Source organism: Phocoena phocoena, chromosome X (assembly GCF_963924675.1).
Source record: "Phocoena phocoena chromosome X, mPhoPho1.1, whole genome shotgun sequence".
Lineage (NCBI taxonomy): Eukaryota > Metazoa > Chordata > Mammalia > Artiodactyla > Phocoenidae > Phocoena > Phocoena phocoena.
The window spans coordinates 38,437,751-38,452,914 of record NC_089240.1 but is presented as its reverse complement, the minus strand read 5'-3'; the positions used below and the strand labels follow the sequence as shown (position 1 = coordinate 38,452,914).

General features: G+C 43.0%; 1 protein-coding gene across 2 annotated transcripts in view; it reads right to left on the bottom strand.

Moving 5' to 3' along the window:
* The window catches only part of MAOA (monoamine oxidase A), a 72,708-nt gene that overhangs the window by 20,000 nt on the left and 37,544 nt on the right, over nt 1-15,164 (bottom strand). For both annotated transcript variants that reach the window (XM_065900850.1, XM_065900851.1), the window contains 2 exons: nt 5,555-5,659; nt 4,775-4,866 (listed from right to left, as the gene is read on the bottom strand). In XM_065900850.1, the coding sequence (XP_065756922.1) occupies nt 4,775-4,866; nt 5,555-5,659 (197 nt within the window). The remainder of the gene's footprint in view (nt 1-4,774; nt 4,867-5,554; nt 5,660-15,164) is intronic.

Below are 15,164 nucleotides of genomic sequence, written 5' to 3'. Positions count from 1 at the left end.
CTTGCCCCCCCATCACTGTGGCTCTCTCCTAGAAGATACCAACATCCTATACCATCCATTCTTCCTCTTTCACCCCATACACTGTAACTCATTCCTGGAACATATAATTCACCCCACAACTACATGTCCTGTCTCCACCCATCAACTGGCTCATTCCAGTAGATACCATCTACTCTGCCTCTCCCAACAGTGGTTTATCACTGGAAGAAAACATTCACCTCACCATCCATCCCTCCTGACTCCCTCCGATTAACCGATATTCCTGGAAGATACCATTCCCCCACACCATCCATCTTTCCTGTCTCCCCGTCCACAGTGACTCGTTCCTGGAAGATACTATCACATCATGTAACCACACCATCTAACTTTCCTGTTGACACTCTCACTTCCCCATTACCCTGATTCATTCCTGGAAGATACCATTCTCCCCACCCACCATGCACCCACCTGCAGTTCATTCCTGGATGGTACCTGGTTCATTCCTAGAAGATACCATCCCCTCACCCATCCCCCCACCCATCTCACCCTACCTACTTGGTGCATTCGAGGAAAATATCATTCCCTTACTATATTTACTCTTCCTATCCCCATCAACTGCTGTTGATATCCCCATCAACTGCTGTATTCCTGCAAGATACTATTCCCATCTTTCCTGTTTCCCCCATCCACAGTAGCTCATACCTGGAAGATACCATATTTCCACATCATCCACCCTTTTTGTCTCCTCCCTACAACTATGGTTGACTCCTAGAACATACCATTCCCCTATACCATGCACCCTTCCTGTATCCCTCCCCCCCAATCCACTATGGCTCATTCCTGGAAATTCCCATCCAACCACACACATCCTATCTCCCCCACTCACTGTGGTTCATTCCTGGAAGATACCATCCTCCCACACCATGCACTTTTTCCTGTCTACTGCCATCTACTGTGACTCATTCCTGGAAGATGGCATCTCACACCATCCATCATTCCTGTCTTCCCCCATCACTTGTCTCATTCCTGGAAGATACCATGCTCCCACATCATCCACCCTTCCTCTCCCCCCACCCCAGTCACTGTCGCTCATTCCTGGATGACACCATCCACTTACAGCATTCACTTTTCCTGTCTTTCCCATTCACAATGGCTCATACCTGGAAGATACCATGTTCTCACACCATCCACCTTTTTGTGCCCCCCATCAACTATGGCTGACGCCTGGAACATACCATCCTCCCACACCATCCATCTTTTCTGTTTCCCACATCCACAGTCGGACATTCCTGGTAGATACCATCTTCCCACACCATCCATCCTTCCTGTAACCCACCATCCACTATGGTTTAATCCTGGCATATACCATCTCCTCACACCATCTATCCCCTTACTGTCTTCCCCTATCCACTGTGGTTCATTCCTGGAAGATACCATCCTCCCACACCATATATTTCCCCATAGGACCACAATCCACTGTGGCTCATTCTTGGAAGATGGAGTCTCTCACACCACACATCATTCCTATCTCCCCCAATACTTGTCTCAGTTCTAGAAGATACCTTGCCCCCACCTCATCCACCCTTCCTGTTTCCCCCTACAGTCACTGTAGCTCATTCCTGAAAGACACCCTCCCCTCAAACCATCTAGCTTTCCTGTCGGCCCCTGCCCTCACCCCTCCCAACTCACTCTCCTTCATTGCTAGAAGATACCATGGAAACTTCTAGTCTCTCCCCAAAACTGACTCATTACTGGAAGACAACATCTTCCCACACCATCTACCCTTGCTGTCTGCTCCCATTAATTGCATCTCATTCCAGGAACATAAATCCCCCTATCTCATCCATCCTTACCATCTCCCCCTACACTCTGTGGCTCATTCCTGGAATATACCATTCCTCCACACCATGCACCCTTCCTCCCCAACCCCCATCCTCTATGTCTCACTCCTAGAACAATCATCCTCCCACACCATCCATCTTTTCTGTCTCCCACATCCACAGTGGCTCATTCTTGATAGATACCATACACTCATCCTGTCCCCACCATCAACTATGGGTCAATCCTGGAATGTAATGTAACAGGGTAGAGCTAAATCGGACTCTACGTTGGACCTGTTTCTTTGACTTTAACCTTTGCTTTTCGTTGCTTTTGTTATTCTAATCACACATAATGGCCTGCCTCAGGGAACCCTGCCCCTCTGCTGTTCAGCTCACAGGGAGGCCATCTGACCCCGCCCACCTGTGAATGGCTGCAAGAAAGAAGAAACTAGGAGATGTTTTGCAAGACTGATGGCCCTTTTACTTTACTTCCTCACCGCCTCTCCCTCTCTGATTCTATAAAAGAAACTGGCATCCAGGCTCCGAGAAGATGGTTTTTCAGAGACACTAGTCTGCCATCTTCTCAGTCTGCCGACTTTCTGAATAAAGTCATATTCCTTCCCTCAACATCTCGTCTCCGATTCATTGGCCTGTCGTGTGGCAAGCAAAGAGAGCTTGGACTTGGTAACAATAACATCCCCCACAGGATCCATCCTTCCTGTCTCTCCCCTTGCACTATGGCTCTTTCCTGGAAGATATCATTCCACCAAACCATCCATCTTTCATGTCTCCCTCCATGCACTGTGGCTTATTCCTGGAAGACACCATCCTCTCACACCACCCACTCCTCCTTTCTCTCCCATCAACTGGCTCATTCCTGGAAGATACCATACCACCACACTGTCCATCCTTTCCCTTTCCCCCATGCACCGTGGTTCATTCCTGGTGACACCATCCCACCAAATAAACCATCCTTACTGTCTCCCTTATGCACTATGGCTTATTTCTGGAAGATACCATTCTGTCACATCATCCACCTTTCTCCATCTATGCCCATCCACTGTGGCTCATTCCAGAAAGATATCATCATTCACATCATCCATCCTTACTTTCTCCACCATCCACTGTTGCTCATTCCTTGATGATACCATCCCCTCACACCATACTCTTCCTGTCTCACCCATCAGCTGACTTTATTCGTGGAAGATATCATCTCCCCACAGCATCCACTCTTCCTGTCTCCTCCATCAACTGACTTATTCTTGGAAGATACCATCTACACATACCATCCCTCTTTCCTCTCTTCCCCCATCCTCTGTGACTCATTCCTGAAAGATACCATCATCTCACATAAAATATCTCTTATATCCTCCACCAACTGGTACATTCCCCAAAGATACTATCCCCACACCAGACACCCTCCCCCATCTACTGTGGCTTATCCTGGAAGACACCATCCCACCACACCATCTATCCTTCCTGTCTCTACCCATGCACTATGGCTCATTCCTGGCACATACCATCTTCCCACACCATCCATCTTTCCTGTTTCCCCTGTCAACAGTGGCTCACTCTCAGAAGAAACCATTCTGCCACATCATCCACTGTTCCTGACACCTGCATACAATATGGTTTATTCCTGAATGTACCAACCCCACACACTATCCACCCTTCCTGTCCTCCTCCGTGGTTAATGGCTCACTCCTGGAAGATATCATCCTACTGCACTATACATCCTTTCTGTCTCCCCTCATGCACTATAGCTCATTCCTGGAAGATACAATCCGACCCGTCTACCCTCCTATCTCCCCATCCACTGTTGCTCATTCCTGAAGATACCATCACCTCACACCATCCACTCTTCCTTTCTTTCCCATCAACTGGCTCATTCTTGGAAGATACCATCTGCACACACCATCCATCTTTCCTGTCTCCTTCCATCCACTGTGGCTCATTCCTGAAAGATACCATCCCCTCACAACATCCATTTTCTTGTTTCCCTCAACTACTAGATCATTCCTGGCATACACCACCTCTGCACACCATCCACTCTTCCTAACTCCCCCATCCACTGTTACTCCTCCTGCAAGATAACACTTCCCCACACTAAACACCCTTCCTGTCTTCCCCCATCTATCATGGCTCATTCATGGAAGATACCATCCTCTCACACCATCTATCTTTCCTGTTTTCCACATCCATTAGGGCACATTCCTGGAAGATTCCTTGCCCCGACACTATCCATCCTCCCCTGTCCCTTCCCAACCTCTGTGGCTCATTCTTAGTTGATGTACTAACTCCTTGGTTTCTGTTTAAAGATTGCTTCAACAAGGAATCTCTCCTTTGCCATCAGACAGGTCAGGTTCCCAGTTTCAGTCTCTCCTAGAATTATGTAATATGTGTATAATGACAGTCTCTCCTGCTAAAAATATATCAACTCCGTGAGGTTAGGGGCCATGCCTAACAAGTTCACCACCATTCCTCAGTGCTTCATACTGTGCTTTCACATAGCAGCCCCAAAATGCTGGCTGAATGATCTGTAAGTAACTCAGCTAATAACACAGATTCTCAGTGAAAACATATCGTTTATATTTTTCATTAAAATAGACTAGCTTCCCTCCAGTTCATTTATATTAAATTACTTTAATATCTTTCCAAATTGCTTCTGTAGCTGACCTCTATATTATCTGAAAACACAATTACTTCTTTTACTGCAAAGCACACAACCGTTTCATTAAAAAAAAAAAAGTTCAGCTTCCTTCACCTACTTTTCTTCTTATGTTTTAGATACATTTTATGTTCAATCCTGCTCTGAGTGTCTAAAGGGCCCCCAAAGTTGCTACTGATGGAAAGGTCATTAAGTTTCCTCTTAACTTTTTTCCTATAACTTATGAAGAAAAACGCTGCAGTTCAAGATAGGATAGGAACGATCTGAAGGGAAGATTTAAAAAAATGTTTTAAATAGTCAAGGTTACTTTGTCCAGCAGATTTTTTCGATGAGATCTTTCATGGTCATCTTGTCCCATTCCTCTGCATGTGGTGCCTCCCACGGTGCATCAGCTGGAATCTGCAGAGAAAGAAGGGCCCACATTTAGGTCTGATGGTTACTGCCCACTGCCCTGCCAAGAGGCCCTCAGGAAAACCTCTGAAAACTGGTTTCTCTGTCTATGTTGGACTGTGTGATTGGCATAGAATTCTATGTATAGATAGTGGTGGGTTTGGGATGGATAGCTCTTTGGATTCTACGCCTTAATGCTGTTGCCAAAATAATAATAATAATACATATATATGTATAAATTAATATGTAATTATGATGGTCAACATCATAATTATTATTGAAAGCTAACACCCATTTTAAAACTTTGGGGAAATGAATCCTTCTCTCTTTTACTATCTCAAGTGGCATAACATATGGATAAGATCACTATAAGTAGGACTCCCGGCAAAAATATGTCACATAAATTCTCAGTGGCATAGGTTGAAAACACAGGCACACACATTAGCATCAGAGACATGTGGGTTTGAATCCTGTCCCTTGTTGTGTGGTCTTGGGGAAATTATGCAACCCCTTGGCACTGATTTTCTTCATTTGTAAAGCAGAAATACTACCAGCTTGGCAGAGTTGTTGGGTACACTGGAAATGATATGCATCAACGTCCAGAGCAATGTTCCCTGCACTGTGGAAGGATGGATACTAAACATTTGCTGTTGATATTTCAGTAACAGGTCATGTGCAAGCTGCACACACACTTTACCTCCTTTCCCATGTTATCCATTGTCCGCCACAGATTGTTGTAATCCAGATAGGCAATGGGATTCCACACTGGAGGGAAGGCACCCCGAAATGGATAAGTTCTCCCCTGTAACATTTAAAAGCAAAGGATAATACCTTAAATTAGGATGACATTCAAAAAATCCCAAACCAACCAGCCTACGAGCCATTTTCAAGGAAACAGGATCCTCTACTGTGTCAAAAACATCACCTTTGATGGACAGTAAATATATTTGACCTATACAGGCCCCAAATTTCAATTAGATTAGCAAGATTTCCCTGGTGTTATATTACCCGTTTTTAACTTACAGGAAATAATAGCCTTGAACTTGTTTCTACTTACATAGAATAAACAAACAAACAAACAAATAAATAAATAAAGGTAGCTCATCCCGGTATCTCACATTGATGCCACAATATTCTCAGCTCCTGAGTTCTTATCTAATCTCTTTGAAAGGATGTTCCCATTCAGATGAGAGCAGGATGACGACATGGAGGACTGTCTCTGGACCACATACAGGACTGGAATAACAAAGTGGAATATCTCAAACTATGTCTTAAGGTTCACATAGGCTAAATAAAGACTGACTAGACTATGGACCATGCCCAAAGTCAAGAATCAAAATATTAGAAATGTGGAATAATGGGCATTTGCCATTTTGGGTTGTCCAGCATCTGTTCCCCTTTCCTAGTAAGCACTTTGGTTTCTTCTTGGGAAACTGAATCTTCTCCTCTGTGAATAGATGTGTAGAAAGGACAGTCCTGGGTACCATCTCCCATTCCAGAAGGCGATGGGTTAGATTCTTTCTCTCGCCTCGGCCAGGCTGTGAGTCTGTGATATGAGTTTGGCCAATCACACACTCTCAGAGGACTCTGACCCTGCAATGGGTCACCCAAGCACAGAAGAAAGTTGACTCTGGGTTCTCCTTCCCCATGGCAGCACGCTGAGCAGATGCTTCCTGCTATAAAGACCATGGTTGTGGTTCCTGCCCCTAAATTGCTAGAGTTTCCCTGGTCTCTGCCCATTCTCAAGTGTGGCCCTTTAGCCTCCCATTGATTTTGTGGGCCCTCTGATATCCTTTCAGTAAATCCTCTCTCGTGAGCCTGAGTTGGTTTCTATTGCTTGGTACCAAAACCTCCAACACAAAGACAGCTAATTATTAGCTGCCATTTACTTCATTTCAGTTGTGTGACAGGCACTGTGCTACTGTGAGGGGAGGGTGAATCCTTAGGAAAAGAGAGCATGTCTAGATAGTTTCTAAGACTTTATTTCCTTCTCTTTTTTTGGTCGCACCGCACAGCTTGCAGGATCTTAGCTCTCCGACCAGGGAATGAACCTGTACCCTCTGCAGTGGAAGCACAGAGTCCTAACCGCTGGACTGCCAGGGAATTCTCTTTATTTCCTAATTTAATTCCTTTTTCTTTAAAACATCTTGTAAACCTTCATAAGGTGAAAACATTGTCTATTAATACAATTTTGCACAAGATTTTGATTTTATCAAATAGAAACATATTCAATATTTGTAGAAAGGCTACTATGTGCACTGAACAATATTAAGAGCTGGATTTTAAAAAAAGGGCTAAAGCAAAACTCCTGACCATCAAGGCAGGGACATGAGACATAAGAGCATTTGTATTCATGTGCGCACATTCATACACACACACTCCAACTGAGTAAGAATATATGGCAGATATTAAGTGACAAAGAAGTAATTTTCCCTTCCACAGTAGCAAATTCAAATAACCTTGGCAGATTATGTGACCTGATTTCTTATCTGAAAATGCTATGCTGCAGTGCTCCAATATAACTTTTTAAGACTCCAAATCCTTTATCATCATCACTACCACCATCACCGCCATTATTACTAACATTTATTGAGATCTTTTTCCATGCCTGGTACTGGCCTAAGCTCTTCATGTGTGTTATCTCATGTAATGCTCACCCCAACCCTCTGGAGGCAAGAGCTATTAATATTCCCGTTTTATAAATGAGGAAACTAAAGCCCAGGGATATTAGCTAGAAAACAGTAGGACAGAAATTTCCTGCTCCCAAAACCCTTGCTTATAAACCTTGAGATTTCCAGCTTCCTATATGGTTGATGGAATGTTGAGATAGTTTTGTCCTAGAGACATCTTAAACTTCCTGATTAAAAGAAAGAGAACTTTGAAATATGAAACTTATCAGTCTTCCACACATCTTTTATGTTTCTAAGGAATAAACAAGGAAACGAAGAAGCTCTGGGGTAACAGGGTCAACTTTGGAAAATGCAGAAGCATGTTCTGAGAAAAACAGGCAGACACAAAAATAACTATGGAGAGGAGAGACACTGGGTTAAGTAATAGATCACGGGCAGCCTTCAGAACAGTTGGTTCTTGTTATAATTCTTCCCTTAATTGAAATGGGGAAAAATCTGTATGTTCCTTACGTTCAAGTAATAGTCTCATACCAAACTGATCTTTGCTTTGAAAAAACTTGTTTAAAAAAACCCTTCAATGGGCTTCCCTGGTGGCGCTCGTGGTTGAGAACCTGCCTGCCAATGCAGGGAACACGGGTTCGAGCCCTGGTCTGGGAAGATCCCACATGCCGCGGAGCAACTGGGCCCGTGAGCCACAACTACTGAGCCTGCGCGTCTGGAGCCTGTGCTCCGCAACAAGAGAGGCCGAGACAGTGAAAGGCCTGCGCACCGCGCACCGCGATGAAGAGTGGACCCCGCTCGCCACAACTAGAGAAAGCCCTCGCACAGAAATGACGACCCAACACTGCCAAAAATAAATAAATAAATTTATAAAAAAAAAAAAAAAACCCTTCAATATGCATAATCATCTGGGGACATTAAGTATTATAAATAAAATTCAACAAAATGTGTCCCACATTCCCAATGAACTTCTTCACGGGATGATACCAACCAGAATATGATTTCACACAAGGTCCTAAAGACCCCATGATCTGAGCTTTGATAAACAAAGAGAGGTGGCAGGAGAGGTGAAGAGTTCAGGGAAAGAGAAGGGTCTAGCCTGGCAATCTTTTTTAGAAATGGGAGCCATGGAATATTTTAAAAGAAGATCATAAAGGCCCACCATGACGTTAATTTTTATCCTGTTGACAGAGGCACCAAGTTGATAAAAGGATTTCATGAGTGTTTCACTCAGCAGTTTTTGGCTTTTCTACTCTTTTTTTGGGGCTACGTCGGGTCTTTGTTGCTGCGTGGGCTTTCTCTAGTTGCGGCGAGCGGGGGCTACTCTTCGTTGAGGTGCGTGGGCTTCTCACTTTGGTGGCTTCTCTTGTTGAGGAGCACGGGCTCTAGGTGAACCAGCTCAGTAGTTGTGGCTTGCAGGCTCTAGAGCGCAGGCTCCGTAGTTGTGGCGCACGGGCTTAGCTGCTCCGCGGCATGTGGGATCTTCCCGGAACAGGGCTCAAGCCCGTGTCCCCTGCATTGGCAGGCAGATTCTTAACCACTGCACTACCAGGGAAGCCCTGGCTTCTCTACTTTTATTCCACAGAAAAATCTAAATTTGCTAAAGAAATGCATGTATGTGGGAACAGGCACGTACCTCTTCCTTTCTCACAAGCCCCTGGAAGGCTTATTTCCTCCATGCCCTGCGTCTAAACTAAACAACTCAAGACTACTTTTTGCATGTGTAAATCTCTAAAGTAGGGCAATGGGAGGGCCTAGAGACGGCTCTTGGTTGGGTAAGAACTGCTTCCGAACAGACCTTCTCAGTATCTTAAATGTGATTCTATAGTTTTCTCACAAAAGTGTCAGCTGTTTTGCAATCCTAAACCACTTCTCAGCAAGAAATGCCTTTAAGACCTAAGAGTGTGAGGCAGGATCTCCTGGAATACTTCTACATGGCTACTGCTCTTTAAAAATAAAAATTAAAAAAAATCTTGGGTAAAAGTCAAGTTCCATTTTGTGCCTATACTATGAAACCTTCCTACCCTTACTAAGTGGCCTTTAATCTCTAAAATGTCTTTGACACAGCAGAAGTTGATGTCGAGTAGAATACAGTGTCCCTGGAATTGTGCCCCAAATACTTAAGTTCCTTTGAGAAACCACACCTTCAATCTACCAGTGTTCATAATAAAGGGAGACTATTGCCAGGAGAGGACAGTTTTTTTTTTAATTTAATTTTTTTTATTTCTTGGATGCCTGCCCAATGAGGGCAGGGGGAGGGCGTTCTTAACACACTGATGCTACTGAGCAAGCTATTTTATGTTATTAACACTTTATTATGAAATATGCCATATATGATAAAAATAGATAGCTTAAAGAGGAATAATAGAAATGAACAACCATGTGCACACCATCCAATTTGAGAAGCGTGATATCACCAGAAATTTAGAAGCACACCATGTGCTTCTCCCCATCACGTCCAGCTCCCTCTGCACAAGAGGGAGCCACTGTAGTGAATTTTGTGTTTACCATTCCTTTCCTTTTCTTCCATCTGCCCTGTATACATACGCAGATGATACACTGTTTTGTTTTGCCTATTTTTGAGCTTTATATAAACGGACTAAGACACACACTGTCCACTGTGGAGCAGTGAAAATGAATAAACTGTGAACAAACACTAATCAACATGGATGTATTGATATCTTTAAAATATGTTGGTGTGGGAATTCCCTGGCAGTCCAGTGGTTAGGACTCAGCGCTGTCACTACTGGGGCCCCAAGTTCAATCCCTGGTTGGGGACTAAGATCCCACAAACCGTGCAGCGTGGCAAAAAAAAAAAAATGTTGGTGAAAGAAGCAAGTCAAAGGATACATGTAGTATGAGTCCATTTATATAAAGCTCAAAAATAAAGAGAGGACAGTTTGTGGCTCCCACATCATTCTTCATTGTTGGTCCTATAAGATAAGCCAGCAAGTAGCATTCACCGATTGGCATGTTAGAGAATTTCACCTCTCTGTACTTTTATAGTTTAGTTAAACAAAAGGAAATGAATGTTGGGACTTCCCTGGTGGAGCAGTGGTTAATAAACCACCTGCCAATGCAGGGGACACAGGTTCGAGCCCTGGTCCGGGAAGACCCCACATGCCGCGGAGCAACAAAGCCCATGCACCACAACTACTGAGCCTGCACTCTACAGCCCGCGAGCCACAACTACTGAAGCCCGTGCGCCTAGAACCTGTGCTCCACAACAAGAGAAGCCACCGCAATGAGAAGACCGAGCACCGCAACGAAAAGTAGCCCCCGCTCACCGCAACTAGAAAAAGCCCGCGTCCAGCAACGAAGACCCAACGCAGCCAAAAATAAATAAATAAATTTATTTTTTAAAAAAAGGAAATGAGTAGTATTAAAGAATATCATAGGCCACGGAGGAAAGCTGCCAAATATTTTTCTTTAATCATCTTGAAAATAAACAGATATGTTCTGCATTGATTTAGGAACATATCTGCCCGACCCATACGAATCCCTTGGCACCCTTCTAGTCCCACTGTTTTGTGACAGGCCTGTAAGAGAAATCTTTTGGTGGTTTATTTTCTATAGTTCATAACAACGCTTTAAATAAAGAAATCATCTAAAAAGAGACCCATTAAATAATATCGTGTTGTATTAGTAGTTAAAAAAATCATCTTCTTCCTCTTTCCCTATGCAGGTAGACAAACTCTTTTCAAACATTATACATAGTGCTACTTTACCCAGAAAAAGCCATCATAATCGACATGGAAACATCTATCCTATCTTTTTTTCTTTTTTTTTTGGCCATGTCACGAGGCTTGTGGGATCTTAGTTCCCCAGGGACCAGGGATTGAACCTGGGCCCTCCACAGTGAGAGTGCTGGAGTCCTAACCACTGGACTACCAGGGAATTCCCATATCCTATCTTAATGTATTGGTTCTCCCAAGTGGCCATCTGGTTCCTCTGTTCTTCTTTGCAAGACCCTTTCTTCTCTCATCTACTGACTCCCCTGGGGTCTGATCCTCAGCCTTCCTTGGCCCATCCATTTCCCTGGAGAACTCATCCATCGTCTGGATTTATTATTATTATATTTGCACAGTCTCATGGTTTGCATTTTTCATGCCTCTGCTCCCTCTACCTCTCACACAACTTCAAGGGCTAGCAGCACATTCCTAAGTTCATGACCTGATTTTCATCTTATGCTCAGTCCCCTCTCTTAGGACTTGTACAGCTAAAACAATGGGCACTTGAGTTGTGCAATCTCACCCCTGGAAAAAGAGAACCATTACACTCAGGTATAAATAATGCCATAACATCAAGAATAAAAGGTTTCAAATGCATTGTTATGCCATCTTTCCCAAGGGACTCTAGGTATATATGGACATTACAAACCAACCATTTAATATAGAAATAATATGAGTTCTTCTGGATGCTGTTGGGTAAGTAAAGATAACTGAGAGGGCATTGAAAAAAAATATTTTTCCTCTTTCACAAATGCCATTAACTCAGGAGAACTAGGCAGTTAGAAAAAAGATGAAAATATTACACTGTGAGGATGAGCGGCTGTTTTTCTTTAACAGCTTTATTAAGATATCATTCACATACTCTATAATCCATCCATTTGAAGTGTACAATGCAATGCTTTTTAGTATATTCACAGAGTTGTGAAACCATCACCACAGCTAATTTTAGAACATTTTCATCACCCCAAGAAGGAACCCTTACTCGTTAAAAGTCACTCTCCATTCTCTCCTACCCCATTTCGAAGAACTGCCAAACTATTTTGCAAAGCAGCTGCCACCCTTTTACATTCCCACCAGCAATGTATGAAGGTTCCGATATCTCCATATCCTTGTCGACACCTGTTATCGTCTGTCTTTCTGGTTCCAGTCATCCTGGTGGATGCAAAGTGGTATATCATTGTGGTTTGGACTTGCATTTCCCTGATGACTAATGATAGCCAAAAGTCAAATCTGGCTTGGTGAGTGGAAGGTCATATTGTTGAGCCCATACATTATCTCCGTCCTTGATGCCATGGCCACTTTGTATGTGGACCCACTGAGCAAGTGATAGTGGAAACAGATGGTGTGATGGCTTTGTACTGTGTCAACTTGTTCAGGCTGAACTGGATTTCCCAGAGTTTTCTTTCCTATATATTTCTGGTTAGGGTCACAAGAGAGATTCTTATGGGAAATTTAGAGAGTAAAAGTGAAGCAGCCACTCATTTTGTAGTTCACATACATTATTGCTGATTTTCATGGCATGAGATAGCGTCTGAGCCTGCAACTACTCCACCCTTCCGGGATCCTCCTTCAGCTTCTACAACTTCTAGGCCTGGTATATGTATTTAGCACTATGATGAAGGGTCCTGGCTTCTGCAAGACATCCACAGTGTCAAGATCAGAGGCAACAAAGACTGACCTGGACTTCAGCTCACACTTGTGGGTTCCAGCTTGTTCTTGGCTTTCCTCCATCATACATCTATCTTCCCTTCCTGACTGCCTGCTCTTCAAGCTCCAGCATCAGATGCAAACACAAGAGCCTTACAAAGACTCCCACAATTAGGTAAGGCCAAATCCCTATAATAAATCCTTTAATAGTTTTGCTTATCTCACTGGACTTTGACTGATTATCCTAAGGATGGATCATCTCGCACCTGATTATTAAAGCTTACTCTGCAGCAGATGCCCAATGGTCAGCATTCAACATGGGACACAAGGGCAACCCCAGCCAGTGAGGGACGAGGATAAATTATCTCAGCTTCTCTGTTCTTCATGGGGCAATTCTTTGGCACATTCCACACAGTTCCTCAGGGAGAACTAGGGGGAATTGAGCCTCAGTTGCCCACAGCTGTAACAACTCATTAACCCTTTATTGCCATTTATTCCCTTCCCTCCTATAACACTGTCTTCAGGCTCTATATCTGGAGGTTGGTAAAGTGCTATATTGAGATCCCTTGGATATTCTGAGTGATATACACTCCTATAGAGAGTCTGGGGGGAAATGTGTCTTATACCGAAGTCTACATAAGTTGATATTGGTGTTTGATTGTATAGTACTTGAGTGGAATAGCTGAGACATTAGAGGGTAGGTGGACAGACCATTTTGAGAACTTTTTCTTTGGGGACCTAGAGTTTTTAGGGAAAGGTACTCTTCACTGTTACCAGATTTGATCTAGAAAGATCAGTATCACTCTCTAGTGAGAATGAAGGGGCTTTGGTCCCGGTAGAGTAGTGGTTCTCAACCAGGAGTGATTTTGCGCCCCAGGTTATATTTGGCAATGTCTGGAGAAAGTTTGCGTTGTCACAACTGGATGGGGGATGCTGCTAGATATCCTACAATGCACAGGACAGCCCCATTACAACAAAGAATTATCCAGTTCCAAAAGTCAATAGTGCCCTGGTTGAGAAACCCTGCTGTAGAGTAACATATAAATGTGAGCGAGTATCACTAACTTTTCTGGAATCCTACCCTTTCCATTTGCAAGATTCCTGGATTTGTAGCAGAAGTTGCCCAAAAATAACTCAGGGTGCAGAGTATGGGGATCCTGCCATCAGGCCTACTAAATTAGGGGTGTGTGGCCAGGCTATCTATGTTTTTAACAAATCCCAGGTAATCCTAATGTTCACTAAAGCTTGGGTCTTATCACATTATAGTGTTTGTATAAAATTCCTCTTATTCATTTAGCTATGCATGTTGTCAAATTATTTGAATGAAGAAAAGTAAAAGTAAAAATACCTACACCATTTCTTTTTAGTCCTTATCTCTATTAAACTTCAAAAAAGACTAAAGGAAATGGGGACTTCCCTGATGGTCCAGTGGTTAAGACACTGCACTCCCAATGCAGGGGGCCCGGGTTCAGTCCCTGGTCAGGGAACTGCAGTCTGCATGCTGCAACTAACAGAGCCCACGTGCCGCAACTAAAGGAGCCCACACGCCGCAACTAAGACACAGCGCAGCCAAATAAATTTTTTTTTAAAACTTAAAAAAAAAAAAGACTAAAGGAAATGATGATTTCTGTTATGGCTGTCCATTTTCTTCATTAATATTTATTTCCTCTTAAATCTTTTTCTTAAAAAATCTTTTAGTTACTTTACTCTTCTTCCTTACATTTTTGATTTTACTATGTCTGGATTCCATGTCTGATTTCTCTTGCTTTTCACTGCTCCAAGGTAAAATCTTGTGATCATAATAAGTGAGATGCATCACAGGGTGGTACATTTGGACAGCTTTTGATAAATTTAGCAAGTTCACTATGTCTTTGAAGATATTCAGAGGTCCACATTATATATGTATTAAGTATTATTATTATTGCACTTCACAGATGCTGTGTATTTTTTTTTTTTTTTTACAAACTGAAGGTTTATGGCAATCCTGTGTTGTCAGATGATGGTTAGCAGTTTTTAGCAAAAAAATATTTTTAAATTAAAGTACGTACTATTTTTTATACATAATGCTGTTGCACACTTAATAGACTATAGTATAGTGTAAACATAACTCTCATATGCACTGGGAAACAAATTTGTGTGGCTCACTTTATTGTGATATTCACTTTATTGCAGTGGTCTAGAACCGAACCCGCAATATCTCTGAGGTGTGCCTGTGTGTGTGTGTGTGTGTGTGTATAATTTGTTTAAACCCAGCTGGTACCTGGCAGAGGCAGAGTTCATGTCTCCATGCTTTTGGTTC